This window comes from Larus michahellis, chromosome 5, assembly GCF_964199755.1.
Source record: "Larus michahellis chromosome 5, bLarMic1.1, whole genome shotgun sequence".
In the NCBI taxonomy this organism is placed as follows: domain Eukaryota; kingdom Metazoa; phylum Chordata; class Aves; order Charadriiformes; family Laridae; genus Larus; species Larus michahellis.
Window position 1 is genome coordinate 77,726,843 of NC_133900.1, and position 21,093 is coordinate 77,747,935.

Below are 21,093 nucleotides of genomic sequence, written 5' to 3' on the forward strand. Positions count from 1 at the left end.
GCAATACAGTGACATTTCCCGAGTCATCAAGTTTGTGGAACAAAACAGAGACCTGTTGATTTTTCTCTCCCAAAGCTTTGTTTTGTAGGAAGGCTAAATACTTTTAATGAGGAAGAGTCCTTTTCCTATTGTTCTGTTCTCCGGTATTAGCAATTTTGTTCCATTGACTTTTGATCCTATTTGAAACTATGCTGTTCTTCCTATTGCTTCAGCCTGTGCTCCTTTTTAACTTTTTTTTTCCTGTGGAGAGATATATATACACATAAATATATATGTATACAGTTGACATAGTCTTAACATGCTATGCTAGGCTTTACAATAGAGATAATATGCACAAGTGCTGTTTTCCCCCCTCTAGTTGGCCACAGTGCATGTGAAAGTTGAGATTTTCCTTATTTCCAGTGAAATGGGTTTCTATAAACCAGTAGACTAATCCTTCACAGAATAGTATGGGAGAGTAAGTGGATGACGTGTGTGTTGCAATGTAGATACAGTAACGTTTTCTGAAAGATCTGGCATGATGAAATGTCAACTAATACATACCGAAGGGAAACTATTATTACAACAGATTCAGAAAGTTACATTTTGAAGTAAGTAGAGAACAAAAGAACTGTATCTATTAATGTTAACAGTTCTATTGTTTTTACAGCCACTCTTCATGGGTCACGTGAGGAATACTTCTACAGTTTTTCTCAGATATTTCTTAGTGCTGATTTCTATGACTAGGTCTTGTGATTAGCGCAGCAGCCAGCTTTATATTCTGAGTTATGTTCCACTAGTGAGGACTCAGCCTTGCGAAGCCAACTTAGAGCTAACATTTGAACTAATACATAAAATTTTTCTATTAGTTTTTGCTGCAGGACTTTAGAACTGTTTTCTTTTTTACTGAGCTTGGTCCGCAGATTAATTGGCATTTAGTTTAGATCACCTCAGATCAGTTTTAGCATTTAATAACATCATGCTCAAGCCAAGGAAACTCTTCCCCTTGCAATATGCACAGAAGGCGTGCTCCTGCTTTTTACTCATTTCTGCTAAGGAAAGAGGTCTGTAAAGGGCCCAATAGTATCGTACTGCAAGATTTCATCAGTATGGAGTTATTAGTTTGCCACCTGGGATACTCTGTACAGCCTCTCAGCATCCTCTCTGGAGTCTGTCTACCTTCTAGCTCAACTGACTTGGGGTGAAAGGCAGGACCCCATTTTCCTAAGTGTGAAGTATTCTTACTTCCCATTAAGTGCTTAAGTCTTAAACTTAAAAGAAGAAGGAATTATGAACGTGATCTGCAGCTCATAAGCTCACTTGAGTAGCACTGCCAAAGACCGTCAACCCATGGTCTGAGCTCACTTGCATCTTCTCGTAACGAGTTTACTAATATCAAAAAAGCTGTTGTTGTTCTTGTGTTTCTTGCCGTGCAATTTAACAGCTACTCAAGAAAACCCGACGGTTGTACCAGTTTCATTTTTAGTTCTTTCATCTTAGGAATGTTCTTATCACCTGTTAACAACAGGCTTACATGACTGTGCCAATTTCCAGACCTTGCATGGCTTTTGTGGATGTTTGTACTAGGGTTCTCTGACAGCTGTATGATACTTTGGATGTCTGAGGTTAAACAGTGCCTTGTGAGTATGACTCTGCTCTGTGAGTTGTCATGCCTACACAATACCATTGATGTTATTGCAGACCTAATTGCTGAGGTCTACTACATATCTGGCTGTATTGTAAGCTTTAAGAATCTTAATTTAAGTAATGTAGGGGGTTTCCCTCTTTTCTTGCTAATATGTTTGCTGTAAATTTTGGGTGGCATGGATTTTATGGGATTTTCCCCCCACAATTGAACAGGTATTTAGTGAAATATCAGACATCTTTTCTTTGGAATATCTAGCAGAAGTTGGAGCCCTAAGTATATTTGTACTCCTTGGTTAGTACCCAAGCTAAGAATAAGGACATCAAGAACCAAGGGGTGGGGAGGGAGGGGGAAAAGAAGTATCTTAAATTCTATTAAAAGTTTAAGTTCAAGAAATTTAGTTTGATATGCAATGCATATGGGAAAAAAGTGCACCTGTTAGTAGCTAAAGCTAGTGAAGAAAGACATAAAAGAAATCCAGGATAGTGCTGAAAAGAATGATTCATCACAATCCTGTTAAAATGAGATAGTGCTGCATCATGTTGTTACTGTGAAGGAGTGTCCTGGTTTGAGGACAACCACAACAGGGAGTTATTAGATCCGTAAACCAAATTCTGTCTTAAGGAGCTAAGTAGACTCAATATCACAACTTACTAATTAACAACACCCATCAAGTAAATTCATAAAAGAATGAACCCTATGGATGCATAAGTACATGAGAAACATTTAATAGCTGGCTAAGTGTTAGGCAGTTTTCTTTGGGGTTTTTGTAATGTTACTGCTCCTGCAGCATTAAGCAAGATCTTACAGGCTTACCTGGACTGTCTTAGATTCTTCGTGTTTTCATGGGAATAAGTTAATCATTCTATCTTAAATCCTCACTCAATGCAGAATTACTGGAAACGGTCACTAGAACTGATCCTTTTGTTTTGCCATTATCAAGTTGCATTTGCTGGTTTCCCAAATGTGTAATTTACTTATCTTGTCCTTTCCAGTGTTGAATCTTTCCGGTTTCTCTTGGTCTCTCGGGTAGCTCTGACCCCATTTTCTGTTGCATTATTGTAAATAAATGTACTATGGATTCTTTGGCACTTCAGTGATCTCAACCGTCTAATCTTCATGACTGTGCCATAGCGTTTCTTAAGAGAAGCCTTTTTTGGTTTAGGTGTATAGTTCTTATGAATTTAATGAAGTGAACGTGCAGAACACTAAGGAGAACTAAGGAGGACTCTGTTATTTTCTCTTTCTGCCTTTAATTTAATATCCTGCATCTTAAGTTCAGTCATATATGCCGATATACGTTAATCTTTTTGTCTGAATTCGTTAGGATCTTCCTAGGAGTTCTGTGTCCCATCAATAGCCCCCAGAGTAGATATATCTTAAGATGTGAAATATGTCTGTGTTTTTACTTTCTCTGGTTGTAGATTTCACCTTGAAACTATCAGTCTTTATGTGATAAATTGTCCTCGGGCTAGTAAAGCTTTGCCTTTAACAATACTAACAGCAATGCATACTAATAATCTATCAGAAAAAAAGAAAGAATATTTATGTTGGCATGCCTACAGCAACAGTTAAATAAAACTGAAATTGTTTTAATGTTATATGCACGAGCTCAAGCATCAACTTCACTGTCCTACTTAAAAAAAAAATAAATTCAAATATACTAAATTATTTCTGTTCTCTGGCACTGAACAACCAAATAAGTCCTCTACGAAGCAGCATGCACCGATGAAAACTGAAACAGTAACACAACCTGCTGTGCATCCTCTTTCTCTCCAGTGACCTCCATGTAGTGAAAATAAATCAAAACAGAGGTGGATAGACATGAAGCAGAAGCCAAAAACTGGCGAAAAACTGTTATTTCCTTTTCTAATGTGCATAAACAAAAGTGCTGGGAAGGCTGTTATTTCTTTGACCCTGGTAGTGCCATTGTCATTGTTAATTTCTGTGACAAACAGAAGAGTGTCCAGAGGAGCGCTAGGTAAGAGTGTGCTCTTTAGAGGGCATGTATGTAGGAAGGGGGAGTAACATTTTGTTTACATTTTTTTCATCCACTTCAGATATTTTCCAATTAAGTTTTTGATTCTTCTGTCCACAGAATTTTCTTCTTGAAGGCTAGGGTTGGGGGAAAAAATGGTTTAATTAATATCCTGATGAAATACCCGTATAAAATAAAGTGTTGGAATGGGAGAGGTGATGCAAAATGGAGGTCATCATGAAGGTTACTTACTGAGCGAACACAATTGTGATGGATGAGTTAGCATGTAACAAATCTCTCTGCTAGAGCCATTTTTACCATGGCAGGGCTTATTCATGCCTGTACTAATCCACCTTTTTTATGGGAGCTAGATGAAATTTTTCATTTTGCTAAAGCTTTCGTTTTAATTGCTCTCATTAACTGTTGAAAGATAATGCAATAATTTTATTTTCCACTGTTGAACATTTTCCCCTTTATAATGCTTTCTGGATAAGACAAGAGTGTTGATATATCCAAGAGAATATTTTTTGGAAGCCTTCTCACCTCAGTATTTAAAGTGAATGAGTGATATATTAAATATCAGACAGTCAGTGATTGAGCAATAAAATTTCACTATATCAGCACTCTCAACTAATACACATGGGAATGACAGAGAGACCATTCTTAACTATAAGCCAAAATCACGAACTCTTGAGTTAGTTTTGCTGGTCAGGAAAGAGCTTGTAGGTTCTCTGGAAACCTCACTTTAGGCACTTTCCATACAAAAAGCACAGAGAATTAAAAAGAATGAGGAAGGATGGTAAGAACAAAGCAGAAGACATCAGTACACTAGCACAGTAGTGTTTTACTGGGAATTTTAGGAACATCAATATTTGTAACACTGGTTTTTTTAAGAGGACAGACAGCAAAAGTCCTATCCACTCTTTACTGACATTTAAAAACATTTCTCAATTTTATTTTTTTTTTAACTTTGGCTGAAACTTATTAATTGCTCTGTGTTCTCTTTTCTCCTTTGTTTTCTGGATGAAACTTTTAGCACCGTTTCATTATCATTGACACTTCCAATTGTCCTTTCAAGTGTGCATTTGCTGTTGTTTTAATCTGAATTTAAATGATACGAACACCTGCAAATTCAAAGTTTTCATATAAGGTTTCATTAACTGGCGTGCATTAAGTAGCTTTTAAAAGATTTTTTTTGTACCTGCAGTTGAGTGTTTCATTATCCTTTATGGCCATTGTATTTGGGTATTATTGAAAAGAGTAATGTGAAGAGTTTTTAGTTAAAGCATAAAAAATAATCAGCCTTCAGAACTATGTATTGGCAGAATGGAAAAATACGTATTCTGTATTGACTAGCAGAGAAAATGAACTAAGCTGCAGGAAAGCAGGATAAATAAAAGATGCTTTATTTTCATCAAAAAACCCCATAAATGTTAAGTCAGACATGAAGTATTCATTCATTGCTTAGAGAAAAACGGTCAATGCAACAAGAACAGACAAATTGCAAGATGCCCCAGAGCTTGAAAATTCCTTGCATTCACTATATACACCATATAAGAAACGTCTACCCTCATTGTAATTAAATTAGTTTCAGTAAAGAAATCCCGTATAATATTCATCAATTGAAATTAAATGTGAGTGAATAAAATGGAATAGTTATTTCTTGGAAATATACTGGTAAAATATTAGTATGTAGAACAAATAGTGTTTACAGACGTATTAAATTAAATTTATTAATAAATGTGAGCACTACTAACGAGTGTTCAGCTGTTTTATGTTGACTTCATGCATAATTAAACTGATCCACCTAAAGTTTATGAACTGGTAAATCTACTTCTGTTAAACACCAAGATTCACCTTCAGGTCTGTAGAGGTCAGCAAAATAGGCTCCTTTTTCAAAATGGCAGAAATCAGGATTATTTTAAAAGACAGGAAAGCAATAATACACAGCTGTCAAAACAAAGCGTCTTACGTGTAGCATTTTCTATGCTACTACTCTTAATGGGTTGGACACCGCATTCTTCAGAAGGAAGCTGCCCGTTGAAATGGAAAGCAAAACAGCTCCGTCTGTCCGCTCCAACAGCACACTGAATTCATGAATTTCCACAGGCCTCCAAATTCCTCTCTATTCGAAGCCTCCACGTTCAGGGCTGGTTTCTAGTCCTTCATCCTTAAAAGAACAGGAGATCTGAATTCCAGGTGTCTGGCCCCGTAGCAGATCTCTTACAAAGGGTGTGCTTTTTCCTGTGGCAAACAGTTTACATGCTCTTCTATGAGCAGGACCTTCCTGCTGTGATTGCCGCCATTAATCATGCCTCTTTTTGCTTTTATGGCTTTCCTGTAAGTCTTAGTTTACCATTTACTCCTGCCTATTCTATCTGTTTCCAGTTACTTACTGGCTGGAAGGGCACAGTTTGGCCATCCTTTCCTGTTCTGCTTTCCCCTACTTTGCATAAAGGGACATGGGTTTCTTCTTTCTTTTTGCAGACCTACCCCAGCTGATGTTGTCCAATTTGTTATTCTAGATTTTTCAGAAACCCTTCCCCCCCACCCCCTTCTTTTTGGCTGCTCTCTGGTTTATGATTTTTTTATGGTGTTTTGGCTTTTTGTGGTTTTCCGCCCTAGGCTTTCTCCTTCTTTGTGTATGTAGCCTCTTAAACTTGTTTTATAACTTCCAGATAACTTTCAGTGTTTACATTATATTCCATATCACGTCTCTTAGCTGCTAAAGATTGAGTTTGCTGCAGACAGAAAGAAAGGAACAACGGATATGGTAGTAGCATATTTAACCAAAACACTGCCGTATTTATATTTCCTACCGTTCTATCATTCAGTCTTCTCCCGCTCCTGAGCCTGTCAATGCTACCAGCCTGGTTGTTGTAATCTTCAGCCCTTCACACTCTTTCCCCCACACTTTTTAATTTCCAGTATTCCTCTCCTCTCCTCTCTGTTCTTTCTGTCCTATACATCACCTTACACAGCTCTCCTAGACTTGGGTTAGCTTTTTTAGGCTCACGCGCTCAACATTCTCTTCTCCCCTCGGCACCCTACGACTCTCCTCTTCGTGCAGTTGCTCTTGCGAGCTTTTCCCTTTCAACAATCGCTTCACCCTCTAGCACCCAGCCAGTTGCCATCTGTTTTTCCTTGCTTTGTATGTCTTGCCTAATGAGCTTGTCAACTTGTTACAGCAGGGAACATCTTTATACTGGTGCAGTCTTTTAAGCTTATGGCACTCGTATTTATGTTTTGTAATGATTAATTAATTACACCATCAATGGAAAACTGATGGAATTGCTACAGCATGCGTATGCTAGCGCACGCTGCATGTCTATAGGGAAAGATCTTTCACGCAAACCTAGAGGTCGTGAAGAAGCCCTTCCATTCAGTACTTTATTGGGTTTGTAGAGTTAACTCAGTCTATAGTCACGCACAAGTCTTTCTCTCTGTGTTCCCATTTCCTAATTTATGAGATGCCTCTTCTTTGGTGAAGTATTTAGAAAGGTGTGACACACAATATATATATCTAACGTTTTAAAAAATAGAAACTTTTTTTCCAGGGGTAAAGAAACAGCAGTGTCATCTGAAACTTCTTAACTTATTAAAATATTAAGAATTCAAACTCTGCAACCCTTCAGAGCCTTGCCAGGTCCTCCATACCCTCCCCACTCTGGGGCCACTTCAACAGTAAAGGAAGAATGTTTTAAATAAATCTGAAAAGTCTCCTGGGAGAGGTGGTTCTCACTTTAAGTAGTAAGAGCAGATGCAGAACTTGATTAGAGAGAACAGATGTTTGCAGTGCATTTTGCCTTTTAATTTTTTTAAATAGGCAAATTGAGTTTCAGTCACTCAAGTTTTATTTGATAACTTTCATGCTTGCTTAGTAATTACTAAGTGAAATATAAAAACTTAAGAGATTATTACACAAATGTCAAATGACTTTTCAAATGAATGTTTTGAAGTCCTTGTTTATTTTTTTCAAATAATTGTGATGCTATGTTTTATATGCATTTTTCAGCATTTAATCATGTTTTCTTTCTTTTCAGCTTCTTAATTAAATGAATTCAAGAGGGATTCATTTAGAGCTGCTTACCATGAAGATAAGCTATAACTGATATTATCTGCCCACCAACGTTACATGTATTCAAGAATCTTTTGTTGGTTCATTTGTTTTTGTGATAATTTATACAGTATGCTGCTAGAGAAATGAATGCAGTTTTATGCAATGAATGCGTAATTTATAGAAACATACAGTAAACACCTCATTGGGAAGTGTTAAAAAGTTATGAATATAGTGTGTTCAACAGTTCAAATAAATTGCATTATAATGGACTTCTGTTTAAGTCTTCCTCATTAACTTTAGTATATGAATCCAGAAGATATTGCCAAGATTTTTCACGATTGCCAAGCTCGTTATAAGGTTTTGAGATGTGTTTTAGAACCAAACAAAATGTCATTGGTTCTTCAACTACGATGAAAAGAAATACCGTGGTGGAAACTATAAGTTAATGACTGCTTGCCGTCTCTTTGCTTTGAAACAGTGTATGCATATATAGTCTCTGATCACCTCAGACATGTTGAGCTGTTAATATAAAATGATATTCTACGTATTTTCATCCTGGATTTCTTCTTTTCCCAGCTCAGCAGTATTTGGAGTACGCACATTGCGCATTCATATCTCTCATGCCAAAGGATGCAATTCAAAATGGCTTGTGGAATCTTGAAGGCAAGAAGGCTTAGATCTGTCTGAACTCAGATCCTTTTAACTGACTCTGGTGGCAAAATGGGAGGATGAGGGGCAACAATATTTTGTAATCCACAACACGCTTTTTTTTTTCATAAGTGGCAGCAGAAGGAATGTATTATCCTGAATGATATTTATAAAGCAATACAGATGAGTCTCTTGGAACAGGAGTTACAGCAGTTGCCAGTTTTCTGTGTTCAGCCAGCTTTGTGAAAAGCTTATGCAGGAATTCGTAATGCCATTTAAAAATGCCATCTTTGTCGCTGCTCTCATCTCATATTATATGAATTGCTCGTAAACCTTTGCATATGCCTACATAGTGTATTCTCCTAGTGAAAGATCTCAAGACCGCATCGTAATGAGATTAAGTATTTATTTCAGCTTGTGATGAGGCAAAGTATTCCAGTGATACATGACTGCCTCCTGGAACAACTAGGAGATCTTGAATAATAACGAAATCAAAAGCAGCAGCTTGAGTTGTGCATGGGTACTAGTGTAAAAGGTGTTCATGGGAGAGCCACTCTATAACAGCAACCACAGTGCAGTAGGGTTAATACTGTTTCAAGAGAGGACAGTGAAAGTGAAATCTGAACTAATAAGTTGGAACAATGTAGAACTAAAGGCAGTTAATAAAGCAAACAAAAAAAACAACAACAAAAAAAGGAACAGTCCAAAAAGAAAGATGTCTACAACCAGCCTGGGGGCTGTTAAATACTGTATTAGAAGCCCAGATAAAACAACTCAAAAAAAAAAAAAAAGTAAAAAAAATACTCGCATGGCTCAATAGGAAAGTTACTCAGAGGGAGTTCTGTGTTTTGAATGCTGGTAAGGGAACAGGAAAGCTCACAGCACCTCACGAGTCAGCTGTACACATAACAGGTCTAAAAAAATAATACGAAGATGGTGCCCATGGTAGTAGCATGGTAGCACAGAATTCTTTAAAGACATCAAAAGCAGGGGACCAGGCAGAGAACTAGTAAGAGAGCTGATGATAAAAGGTCATCAAAGGAAGGGGCACCCACCGATAGAGACTGTGACAGAGAAGCCAAATTCTCCATAGCAGCTAGGCCAGAAGATCTAGATCAATGTGCTGTAGCACCTTCTGTGCAATTGCTTTAAATAGATACGGTAGATGCTGGTAAGATCTCAAGCCCAAATGGCATTTATCAAAGAGCTCTGAAGGAAATCAGATGTGAGGTTGCAGAACTGCTGAGCAGGGTGCCTTCACCTATCATTACAGACGGCCTCTGTGTCAGAGGACTGATGGATTGCCAACACAGCAGAATCTAGAGGGAAGACTGAGCTATAGACCAATGAATAATTTCTGATCCTGATAGGGTGGGTCCAGTCTGCAATGGAGAGTAAGTTTACTGAGAGCAAGGGTTAGCATAGTCAGCTGAGAAAGGTGTAGGACTTGTATAAAAGAGAATTTAAGTTGACAAAGCTTCTAGAGGGCTAAAATAGTGTCAGAAAAGCACATGGATAAAAATCCTTTGGCAAGGCTTTATTAAAGAACCTAATCAGGAACTAGGAGAGATGTCCTTTTCATGACTTGAAAACCAATTAAAAGATACCAAGCAAAGGATACGGCATAGTGGTCACTTCTCATGACAGAAAAGTCAGCAAACAGACCTTCCCGAAGACTGATGAATACATCTTGATCAGTCACCTGTAGAAGGGCACGCGCAGTGCAGCCTGCGTTATAGATAAGCTCATATGGTGCTGTGCCGATGGGGAGAAAAGCCCAGAACAACTTCACAAAACTTGATGAACGGGTAAAAAGTTGGCAGATGAGCATCAACGCATCTAGAGAAAAATGAATCATGCCTATTCAGCTAAAACTCAGGAAAGACACAGGAGAGTCATAATTGAACGGATTTTAACAGAATTACCAGTGTGCACTGGCAGCCAACGAGAAGATGTTTGGTGTCATCAGCAGGGGTATGGGTAACAAGACAGAGGAAAAAACTTTGCAACTACACAAAATCTCTGTGCCCTCCTGTTGAGTGAGTGCTGTGTGTAGTTCTGATCTACACATCTCAAAGACACAGGGCAGTTCAAGGTAGAGAAGGCGGCACTGGGAATTGATCAGGGAGACAGAGTCCCTCCTTACGAAGTGACACTGAGAAGACTGGAACTCTTCACCTGGAAAAGAAAAAACTGAGGAGTGAGTGTGATTGTGGCTTACAAGTTTATAAACGCATCAGATAAGCTGAATACTAAACATTCACCAAATCCTACAATGCTAGAACCAACGTGCAGCTTGTTTAAAAGGAAGTACGTCCGTACTACTTTTTCAAACTCTGCCGCGGGAGGTTGTGGAGCTAGAGAACATCAGCAGGTTCAGAGTACGGTCAGAAAATGCACGGTCACAGTTCCACAAGAAACTCCAAAGGTGAGGCAAGTATGCACTGCTTACCATCCTCAGTACAGGAATTCTGGATGCTGGAGAGAGTATGAGGGAAATGGACCACATTCTCTCTAAATAGTATTTTCAGTCAGCCAGAACATTGACCTAGATGGACTTTTGGTCTGACCTCCTAAGGCATTTTGTAAGCTCATTAAAGAGCTGTGAAGGAGGAGGGAGGTGACATTAAGAAGATCCGTGTGATCTCCTGCAACTTTTGTTCTCTTGACAGCACAAACAAGCAGGCCTGGAAGGCACCAGCAGTCAAGGAGGAGGCAGACACCGGTATCGGCAGAGCAGGAGGATTAGAAGCATTTCAAAAGACCCCAATCCCAAGGCATGTGGTCGGGCAAACCTTGTAGGAAAAAAAAAACAAAACAGAGTACAAAATTGAGCAGAACACAAATACGCAAAGTAATGTAGTTCAATCTCAAGTGCCGAGCGACAAGAACACATACAACCACATTTTAAAATATATACAAAAATGTGTCATTAACAACTTCAAGACATTTTCATCCTGCGCGATGCATCAAAGATCTTGGGATCCTCTTTTGACGCTAATGCACATTTTATGACGTGCTAGAGTGATTGCTATTTGTTGTAAGATAACGTCCAATAGGACCATTTAGATGAAAAGTGAATGTTGCATAAATCTGAAGGTAGGGAAAAGCCACCAATATCTCTTAAAAGTACCCGGATTCTAAATGAGCAGGAGTGTGGTACTAAAAAGCTTATTGGCATTTTTTCCACTAGTTTGTGTTTACAGCAGTGGACAAACTTGCAAACAAAGAAATCCATACTTGAGGATCTATATACATAAAGATCTATAGCAGCAGAGCCCTGCAACTGAAGTTGCAAAGAAAGTATAAAATAAATTTATTTTTTTTTTAAATCGACATTCTTTTTTCAATCAAATTCAACTGCAGGTACTCTTCAGAACAGCCAAATAAAACTCTCTCCACAGTTGTGTGACGTTAACAAGGCGCAGTGTCCTGTTAAGGATCAGGAACAGTCTACATGGATGCAGGTGTCTGCTCAGGCAGTCATACACAGAGGACCTCATCCTTAAAAGATTTAAGGCATCTTTAGACCAAGATAGAAACTTTGGGATTTATTCTTTCAATTCTTTGTAATACATGAACAACTGAGTATGATTTTGTTTGGTAGCACTGAATAACTACATTCAAGAGAATATAGTTTTTGCCTGTGAGGGAAATGTAATATAGATGTACTCTTGTGTGCTCTAGTATGAGTTGAATAATTTCTACACTGGTTGAGGCTTTGGGGTTTTTTTATGCCCCTATATTTTCTGTCCTAGAGGAATTTCACCCCCATGTGTCTCCCAGGCACAGGCACACATACATGAGAATGGCTTATTAGGAGGTCTTAATGATAAAATTTTGAAGCTCTGACAATTTCTTGTTAGAACCTCTCAAATCCAAGAGTTGACATTCACCCACGCACAGTCCATGAACCACAGACTGGCAGGGGTTGGAAGGGACCTCTGGAGATCATCTAGTCCAACCCCCTGCCAGAGCAGGGTCACCCAGAGCAGGTTGCACAGGAACGCGTCCAGGCGGGTTTGGAATGTCTCCAGAGATGGAGACTCCACCACCTCTCTGGGCAGCCTCAGAGTAAAGTTCTTCCTCGTGTTGAGATGGAACTTCCTATGTTCAAATTTGTGCCTGTTACCTCTTGTTCTGTTGCCGGGCACCACTGAAGAGAGCCTGGCCCCATCCTCCTGATACCCACCCTTCAAGTATTTATAAGCGTTGACAAGATTCCCCCTCAGTCATCTTTTTTCCAGACTGAAGAGACCCAAATCCCTCAGCCTTTCTTCGTAAGAGAGGTGTTCGAGTCCCCTAATCATCTTGGTAGCCCTCTGCTGTACCCTCTCCAGGAGTTCCCTGTCCTTCTTGAACCGGGGAGCCCAGAACTGGACACAGTACGCCAATGAACAGGAGCACTCTGTGTTCTCCTCTGAAGTATGGATACAAGCTACGCTAAGAGCTACGCAAGTTCAGAGCTCGTAGTCTGCTGTGTGGCAAACTGAACCCAACGCCATCCATAGGGAAAGATTAGGTGAGACAGCTCCAGGCTTTTGCTTTCTCTTATGTTGTCATATAAAACCAGTATTTGCAGGGGAACAAACCTTCACAGAGTGTTTTCTAATTTGATGTTACCCACGCTAAAAATGTTAATTCTGTGTCCTCCATTCTCCCCAGTTAGCTGTACTATTATGCAAGATGCAGCTAACATGAATAAGCTTTTTCTTTCTTTGTACATCATAATCGGTGTATGATGCCGAAAGAAGCATCTTTCCATGTTTTCAAGGGAGGTTTGTATTGTGCATTAGCACAGGTCGGTACATTTTATTTGAGATTAGTAACTTCCGTAACACTAGGCTGCGTGTTGGTCCCTCTAAAACTAATTGAATTAAATAGGGAATATTTCTCTGGTTTGTATTTAGACTTTCTGCCTTGCATTTTAAAAATGCTTCGCAAGTATAAACAGTAATGAAGAAGCCTCAGAAGTTCCCAAGTTGGAAAGCTTTGTTTTATCTTCTAATAGTTACATTTTAGCTTTAGGAGTCTTACTCTAGAGAGGAAAAAAAAAGCCTCAAGGTGAGTCATTACTGAGGAGCGCTTCAGGCAAAAACAGTGGAAAATATGAGTTTATCTAGGCTGTAGCGCACACACTTCCAGAATGATTTGTTTCCCCTCCGGTAGCACTTGGTGCAGGAGTTTCGTTCTCTGGGTTTAAGGATGGAGAACAGGAAGCTTTACATTACGTTTAAAGCAGAGCCGTTGGGGTCCGCTTCAGGTTTAGTTTGTTTTGTAACAGCGTGTATTTTCACTAGCGATGCAGTCATTTTGCAGGATGAAGTTAAACAGAACTGCTTACTTGTCTCAAAATAATTTTGTTGGTCAAGGCCAGTGGAAGTTATTGTTTGTATCAGAGGAGGCTTGTAGCCCGTTTTTGCCCTCGAGGGGGCTATCTACCACCAGCACATCTGATGGCAAGTAATAATGATGGCAGTCAATACTGAAGTTGGATTTGGCTGTCTGTGTCAATAGAAAGTCCTCCCTAGTTAAGTTATTTGGAGCTGGGAATGATTGGAGCTGGTGCAGAAGAGCCTTTTCAGGTAATTACTCACTCTCCTCAGCTGCGTTCAACCAACTCTTTCCCCCACCTCCCCCTTGGATAGGGTCATGGCAGGTTGATGGCCCTACTACCATGGCTACTTAAAATCCTCATCAGCTAATTGCTGCTCAGATGCCCTGTTTTCTCCAGGCTCTCCTCTTGCATCTCTGACATGCTACTGTTAAGTCAGAGCCCCGGGGCTCGACTGGATTGTGCTGTGACGTTTCTCAGAGAATTTCATGACCTCCAGAGGTGTCCAGCCCCAGGCCAATGCTCCCTCCCCTCACACACTGCATTTCCCATGGCTGCCTGACCAAGCGGCCTCTCACATTTACCAGCTTCCCTGCTGGTCTCCTCCTAAGGTGGTCCTCTCTCAGAAGAGGGCTTGGCTGCCCCGATGGCCCTGCCCTTTGAAGCAGAACCATCTTTCCCTTTTCACAGCTTATGTATTACAAAATATATGTGTGTGTACCTATATATATATAGATATATATATAACCTCTAACATATATATAAAAAAAAGAGGAAACAAAGCTAAAAATCAGCCTCTGCTCTACAGTGTCACATCAGTCCAGAGTGGCCTTCCCACAGTTAGTGCCCGTTTGTTTCTGCAGGACAGGCTGAAGGCACAACAGAACAACAGATACAGCTTTGCACAAATCATAGAATCTTCATGGTTGGAAAGGACCTTTGAGATCATCAAGTCCAACCATACACGCACACAAAAACCAAAAACCCCAAACCCACAAACAACCTACAATCTCTGCCACTAGAGCATGCCCTGAAGTGCCACATCTAGACGTTTCTTAAACACCTCTAGGGATGGTGACTCAACCACGTCCCTGGGCAGGCTGTTCCAGTGCCTGACCACTCTTGCAGTAAAGTAATTCTTCCCAATATCTAATCTAAACCTCCCCTGCTGCAACTTCAGACCATTTCCTCTGGTGCTGTCATTATTCATCTGGGAGAAGAGGCCAACACCCACCTCTCTGCAATCTCCTTTCAGGTAGTTGTAGAGGGCAATGAGGTCTCCCCTCAGCCTCCTCTTCTCCAAGCTAAACATGCCCAGCTCCCTCAGCCAATAAAGTTTGCAAACAGTATTTGCATGCAAATACTGCAATTACTTGCACCTAATATCTTAGAATCATAGAATCATTTAGACTGGAAAAGGCCTTTAAGATCGTCAAGTCCAGCTGTTAACCTAGCACTGCCATGTCCACCGCCACTAACGCATGTCCCTCAGCACCACGTCTACCCATCTTTTAAATACCTCCAGGGATGGTGACTCAACCACTTCCCTGGGCAGCCTGTTCCAATGCTTGACAACCCTTCCAGTAAAGAAATTTTTCCTAATATCCAATCTAAACCTCCCCTGGCTCAACTTGAGGCCATTTCCTCTTGTCCTATCGCCTGTTCCTTGGGAGAAGAGACAGACCTCCACCTGGCTGCAAACTCTTTTGAGGTAGTTGTAGAGAGCGATGAGGTCTTCCCTCAGCCTCCTTTTCTCCAGGCTAAATCTTCAATTAATGTATCATGCGACAAATACTTGAATACAGAGAACATATAGAAAGAGCAGAGTAAGCCTTTCTCATTCAGCGAGAGCAGGATACAGTCACACCTCATTGGCTTTATAATGCTGCCTCTAACCTGAAGCCATGGTAGGTTGATGTCAAGCTTACCCTCACAGCTTAGCTATTTGGGAATTTTTAGAAGTTCTGAGAATTTTAATGAGCATTTAAAATGCAGCAAGTTAAGAAATTGATGACAGTAACGATACAACTTCATCCTACATCCCTTTTGATAACTACATCTGTCAAAAGCCTCAGCCCAGCAGTGCCCAGTTCACCCATAAGAGCTGTCCCAGGGGTGTTTCCTTGAAGGAAAACAAGATTTCATTCCAGGCGTGTGGATCCTTCCCCAGACCAGTTCCACAAAAAAAAAGTGCCTAAGCCAGAGGCACACACATCACAGCAAATCCTAACACTACATTTTAGTTCACAGAATAAAACCAGTGAAAGCATTCATGCCAGTGCATCATGGTAGTAAGCAAAGTTGCTATCATTTATAGTTATGCAGAAAGACAACACTGAAAAATCGAGCCACCACAGCTTTAAATACAGGATTTTTCACATTTTAAACTGTTGCCAGGTGAGGCAATTCTTAAGGGGTCAAGAAAATTAATTTTAAGTGGCTACATACTTAATTATCCAAATGTCATAAGGTCACACGACCTCTGTCCCCACATCATCTCCTGCTAGGAGGAACCTGAAGTCTCCATGGTTTCTCAGGGATGCTCAAGACATCGGTGTCCTCTGACAGACAAGTCATGGTTACCCAGATCCTAGTGTTCGTATCTATTAAAAAAACGCACAGATGCTACAACTCATGCTCTTCAGAGATATATTAATCATCATCAACAGACTAAGCAGCTCGTACAACCCAGGAACTATCGAGATATTAAGTTACATTCAGATTTCTTTTTCTTGTAACACCCTCACCAGAAATCGCTTCCACGAAGCAGCCCCAAATAACCTACACCTCTTTCCCTGTGTATTCAGGGACAGTTGAATGCCTCTGGGCTCTCTTTTTATTGTGAAATCAAGTAGCACGAAAATCTTGAAAAACACATTTTGATCACTGAGAGCTCTTCAACAGTGGCGCATAACATAAGAAGGCCACAGTATGTAACCAATGCACAATAAACCAAGGTGTCCATATCCCATATTAAACCTGTCTTCCACTTAAAACCCTCATTTCATGGGCTTTCTTTCAGCTTCCTTTCTTGCCAAACCTTAGGCATATTTAAAACCCCTCCAAATTTACTGTTCCTTTAAGAGGCTCTCTACTGCTATTAGCGCACAAGTGTCATCACTTTTCTTTCTGAAGTGGCTTAGTACTTTCAAGTGTCATTCACACTGAGGGATACCTGGAGAAGTGCATTAGGGGACTTTGGTTTCAATTGGCTGTGCTTTCTGGGTTACTCTTCCTTCAAACACCTCTTCTGTCTGGTTCATTTCAGGAAAACATTAACATTTAATGTCATTACAGGCTTAAGCAGGTATTTATAATCCTTTTGGGGGAGGGAATTTCCTTTTTGCAGGTCGCCATTTTTGCGATGCTAATATAAATCAGCACCGAAGGGTGCTCTAGTGTGTCATGCATTAATAAAGACAAAAAGCTGGGCAAGATAATAGAGATAAATGAAGATGTATAATAGAATGCCTTGATACAGACTAGCTTTCAGCACGGTTTGCAGGCGGGGTAAAGCAAGCAGCAGTACCCTCAGGAGCGTCAGAAGTCTAGAAGCAAGACTTCTGCTCAATGCGTAGATTTAGAATATTATTATGTCAGTGGATTTATAGGTAAATTGCAGCGACAAAACGTACTTTTGATACATACCAGTCTCTCGGTCATCCCATGCTAGCTGCAGTTTTCTAACGAGTGTATTTATGCAAGCTTTCCTGGTGTCCACAGTCGCCATGTTTCCCAAAACAACGTTTGTAATGTGAAGGAAAAAAATGGAATTAGGCCTCATTCTCACCTCAAACCTTATTTGCATTCAGATACGTTATGTGCTGGTAATCCTTTATTTAAGCTTAAGTGCTAGTTGCAATCAACAGTGTATGGTATTCAGGTAAGTAACTGAAAAGTCTACTCCTAAATAACATAATCAAAGCAGAAATCCATGTTTATTGTAACGAACTGCTGGCAATTGGTGCCTAGTTCTATGGCCTGCCCAAAGAACCCAACTGTAGTACTTTTAGAAGATAGAACACAATATAAAGCTTTTGCATAATACTGATTGCAGGAAACGGCTGGGAAGAGTTCATTCAGCCCATACTCTGTACAGAGAGGGTGCTGCAGGTGATTTGAGCTTCACAAACCAACGATCTTCAGTGTTCTTACCTCCACTGAGGGCAGGTTTCTCCATTTCCAGATAGCCATAAAACAAAGAGTATCTGATGGTCTCTAGTGGAGAAGACAACCAAGTTTCTGAAATACTTAATCTAGTTCACCAAAGCAGAAAATTTAGTCGCCTTTCTAAATTGCTATCAGCATATTGTTTGCTCTACGTGCCACCATCACCTCTCAGCTGGATTAAAGGCAAATATTGCAAATTAGGTATTTTGTCACATGGGCTACAACAGCTGATACAGGATGCTGGGTCACACCTCATACACAAACTAGCTAAGGTAAATAAAACAGATAGTCTTCTGCAATCAGCAGTGGTTTATTATTAAATATAGAATCAATCTCCAAAACCAAATCAGTTTCATGAAGTAACTTGAGGGGAAGAAGAATGACAACATAAGTTGTTGCTCTCAACAATGAAATACTAGGAAACACCTAAGGAACAGCAGTACAAAGTCTTATTTTCAGCTCTGATGGGTATTTGATTGCAATTATATTAAAACCCAATAATAAGCATGGGGGTTTTGTTGTTTTTTTCTTTTCTGTTTTTTGTTTGTTTTGGTTTTTTTTAAAGACAGTATTTTTCATGAGGTAATTGCTTGTCACTTGCTGTGGCCTTTCAGTTCAGCACCAACTACCTCATCTACGCGAGAGATAGATGCCAAAAACTACGCAAAAAATACAGGTGTTCTAAGCCATGATCCTGTAAAGGTGCATATACAAGCACATTTATGTACAACTATTTTATGAGCTTAAGAGGAGTAGCTGCATACTCAGAGCCATTGAGGAAGGTATTTAGATGTGCGTACACAAGGCACAAATCAGAAAACACTAATCGCTTATCAGTTGCTGAGTAACTCTGGGAACTGGAGAGCAATTTCTTAGCTCCTACATAGAGATAATACTTCCTAAGCACCTTGAAATGAAAGGTAATATTCACAAATAGAGTATTACTGTTTTCTGATTAGTTTTACTTAAAAAGCAATAGTGAGTCTTCAGGATAAACCTCTTCACCCCATATCCATAATTTGTACATAAGCATAAACCATAGTATTCCCTTGTTAAATCTAATAAAATCCAAAGCACTGGAAATTTATTGTGGTTTGATTGTGTTGCTTCAAGTACAGTTAATCATTAAAGAAGAGTAACTATCTCTTAGTGTTACTAATGGTTTTTCTTGAATTACTCTACTTTTCTTAGTACACAGTCAGCTTTTCTTGTTCCCATCCAACGTAACAGGATTCAGCAAGAATTATCCATAAAATATTGCTTAGGTCCTATAACGTCTCATCCTTTTAGCAGTTCATTGCTCTAAATTGCCTAAAACATGTATTATATTTATCCTATTTAGCCTCAAGGAAACATTAATTTAAGAGCAAATCTGATTATTGTTCACAAAAGAGACGATACACCACAATTAGTCATGTCCTCGGAGTAAATATTTTAGGACCAGAGGATATAGGAGTAATTTGGCTCATGGATCTGACATGTAGCCTTCTATGTAATTAGGATTACAGCTTTATGAGATACATAATAATGAATAATCCTGGCTTATAAAAGCAACAATTACATTTTACATGAATCTTTTCTTATGCAAAGTAGTTGTCTTCCTACTTAGGAATAATTGATTGGTTACCAATTTGCTCAGTTTAGGAGACCGCTGGGCTGAGGAGTTCTTCACTCGTGCTTCCAGCGGGCACACGTTTCCAGTAATTATCAGTATCATCTTCAAATTCCTAATCAAAAATGGCACAGCAAGAACAAGAGCGCATAGTATTTCTGATAGAGATTAAATCAAGCTTAGAAGTCTCATACTGAAAAGCAACTTTATACTTACAAGTTTTGGCTCCTCTACCTATTATCTCAGTTATTACTTTCAGCACAGGAAGCCAGGACTATAAAAGAAAAAGGGAACAGGCAACATAAAACAGAAAAACGTGGAGCATTTCCAGTTATAAATGCAAGTTATGGGTTTCCATTATTTCCAAGCAGATGTGAGCACAGGAAGATGGTAAAGGTAACTGGAATGTGGATAAATAAAATCAGTTGATCAAAATGAAAATAAATAAGAGCCAATGCACCTATACACTGTTCTTCAGTCCAGCCGCGCGCAGTTGTCGTGGATATTGTGGTGGAAGGGAGAGGTGGTTTGCCCAATTTGCTGAATACTCACATGGTTTTGTCCAAGGCGAGCCCAGACAAAGAGGCAGCTTTGCTCCCCGTCAGACCCGTCCCCGGGAAGGAAGGACACAACACGCTCCCCGAGGGTGCTGCGCTTCTCCTGCTGGCACAGGCGCCTTACAGCATGGGGTCGGGCGGCAGGATGGGGAGAGACTAAGCAAGTGGGGTGTCTACAGCACAGACGGGGGTTTAAGGAACTCTTCAGAAGCAGAAGAGAGCAGATCCACACTGAAATCTCAGATAGGGTAGAGACATCCCATCCAAGGAGCACAAAAGAGACCATGCAGTTTATGGGGATCTAAGACAATCACCCACTGCGTAAGGAGGTAGCGGGCAAGGGAACTCAAGGCTAAATAACTCATATTTTGTTCTATTTTACATAGCAGCTCTGCATTCTTATTTGGAGTACCTTAATAAAACTCAGCCTTTAAAAGCTGCAAGGCTTTTGACATCCTAACTTCAAGGATAAGATAGAAGCAGCTCAATTTCAGCTGTCTCTGATCAACTCAAGAAAACCAGGAATCTCAGATAGACACAACACTTAAAATGGCTTCACATGTCGCACACAGCAATTCTCACAAAGGAAACTGGTATTTCTTCCTAATCAGCTCCTAGCAGAACATAAAAAGCCCTGAGTCCACAGGACACACACTGAGTGCTTTGACAGAGAAAGCTAAGTTACAGGTGAGGTTTACCTGCATGTTTATCTACCAATAATTTTCACAAAGCTGAAATCCCACAGCTGTACCTGGGACAGCCTCTGTCCTCCAGAAGATCCTCTCCAACGCAGAGGGCAGCTTCCCACCAGGGTTCTCCCCAACACCGCCCGCACACCACGACTGCTCGTGAAATCAATACCCTCCACATCCCTGAGGCTTCCCTGCTCCCTGCAAAGCTTTAGCTGCCTCCTCCTGCTCTTTTATTCCCAGCAGCTGAGCCCATTTCCTTCAGCCCTGCTTATTCATGAGGTTAACCCCGCTCTTGCCACGGCACATTTGTAAAGCCTATTGGTGCAACATATAAATGTTAATTGGAACCCTAACACTGGCTGCAATTGTTACATATCTGAGTTGTGCCTTCCTTTTAGAGTAGCTAAATGAAAATTA

General features: G+C 40.0%; 1 protein-coding gene and 1 long non-coding RNA gene across 2 annotated transcripts in view; one reads left to right on the forward strand and one right to left on the reverse strand.

Annotated features, from left to right (window-relative positions):
• Positions 1–9,086, forward strand: part of TUSC3 (tumor suppressor candidate 3) — a 132,460-nt gene extending 123,374 nt beyond the window's left edge. Inside the window, exon 10 of the mRNA XM_074588149.1 lies at positions 7,646–9,086. Within this exon, the coding sequence (XP_074444250.1) occupies positions 7,646–7,661 (16 nt within the window). The 3' untranslated portion in view covers positions 7,662–9,086. The remainder of the gene's footprint in view (positions 1–7,645) is intronic.
• A 6,912-nt stretch (positions 9,087–15,998) lies between these two features.
• On the reverse strand, positions 15,999–20,868 carry LOC141743450 (uncharacterized). Its single transcript, XR_012587056.1, has 5 exons — positions 20,736–20,868; positions 19,644–19,701; positions 19,443–19,542; positions 17,294–17,355; positions 15,999–16,248 (listed from the first exon to the last, which is right to left on the reverse strand). It is a non-coding gene; the product is annotated as an uncharacterized LOC141743450 (long non-coding RNA).
• Between the last annotated feature and the right edge of the window lie 225 nt (positions 20,869–21,093).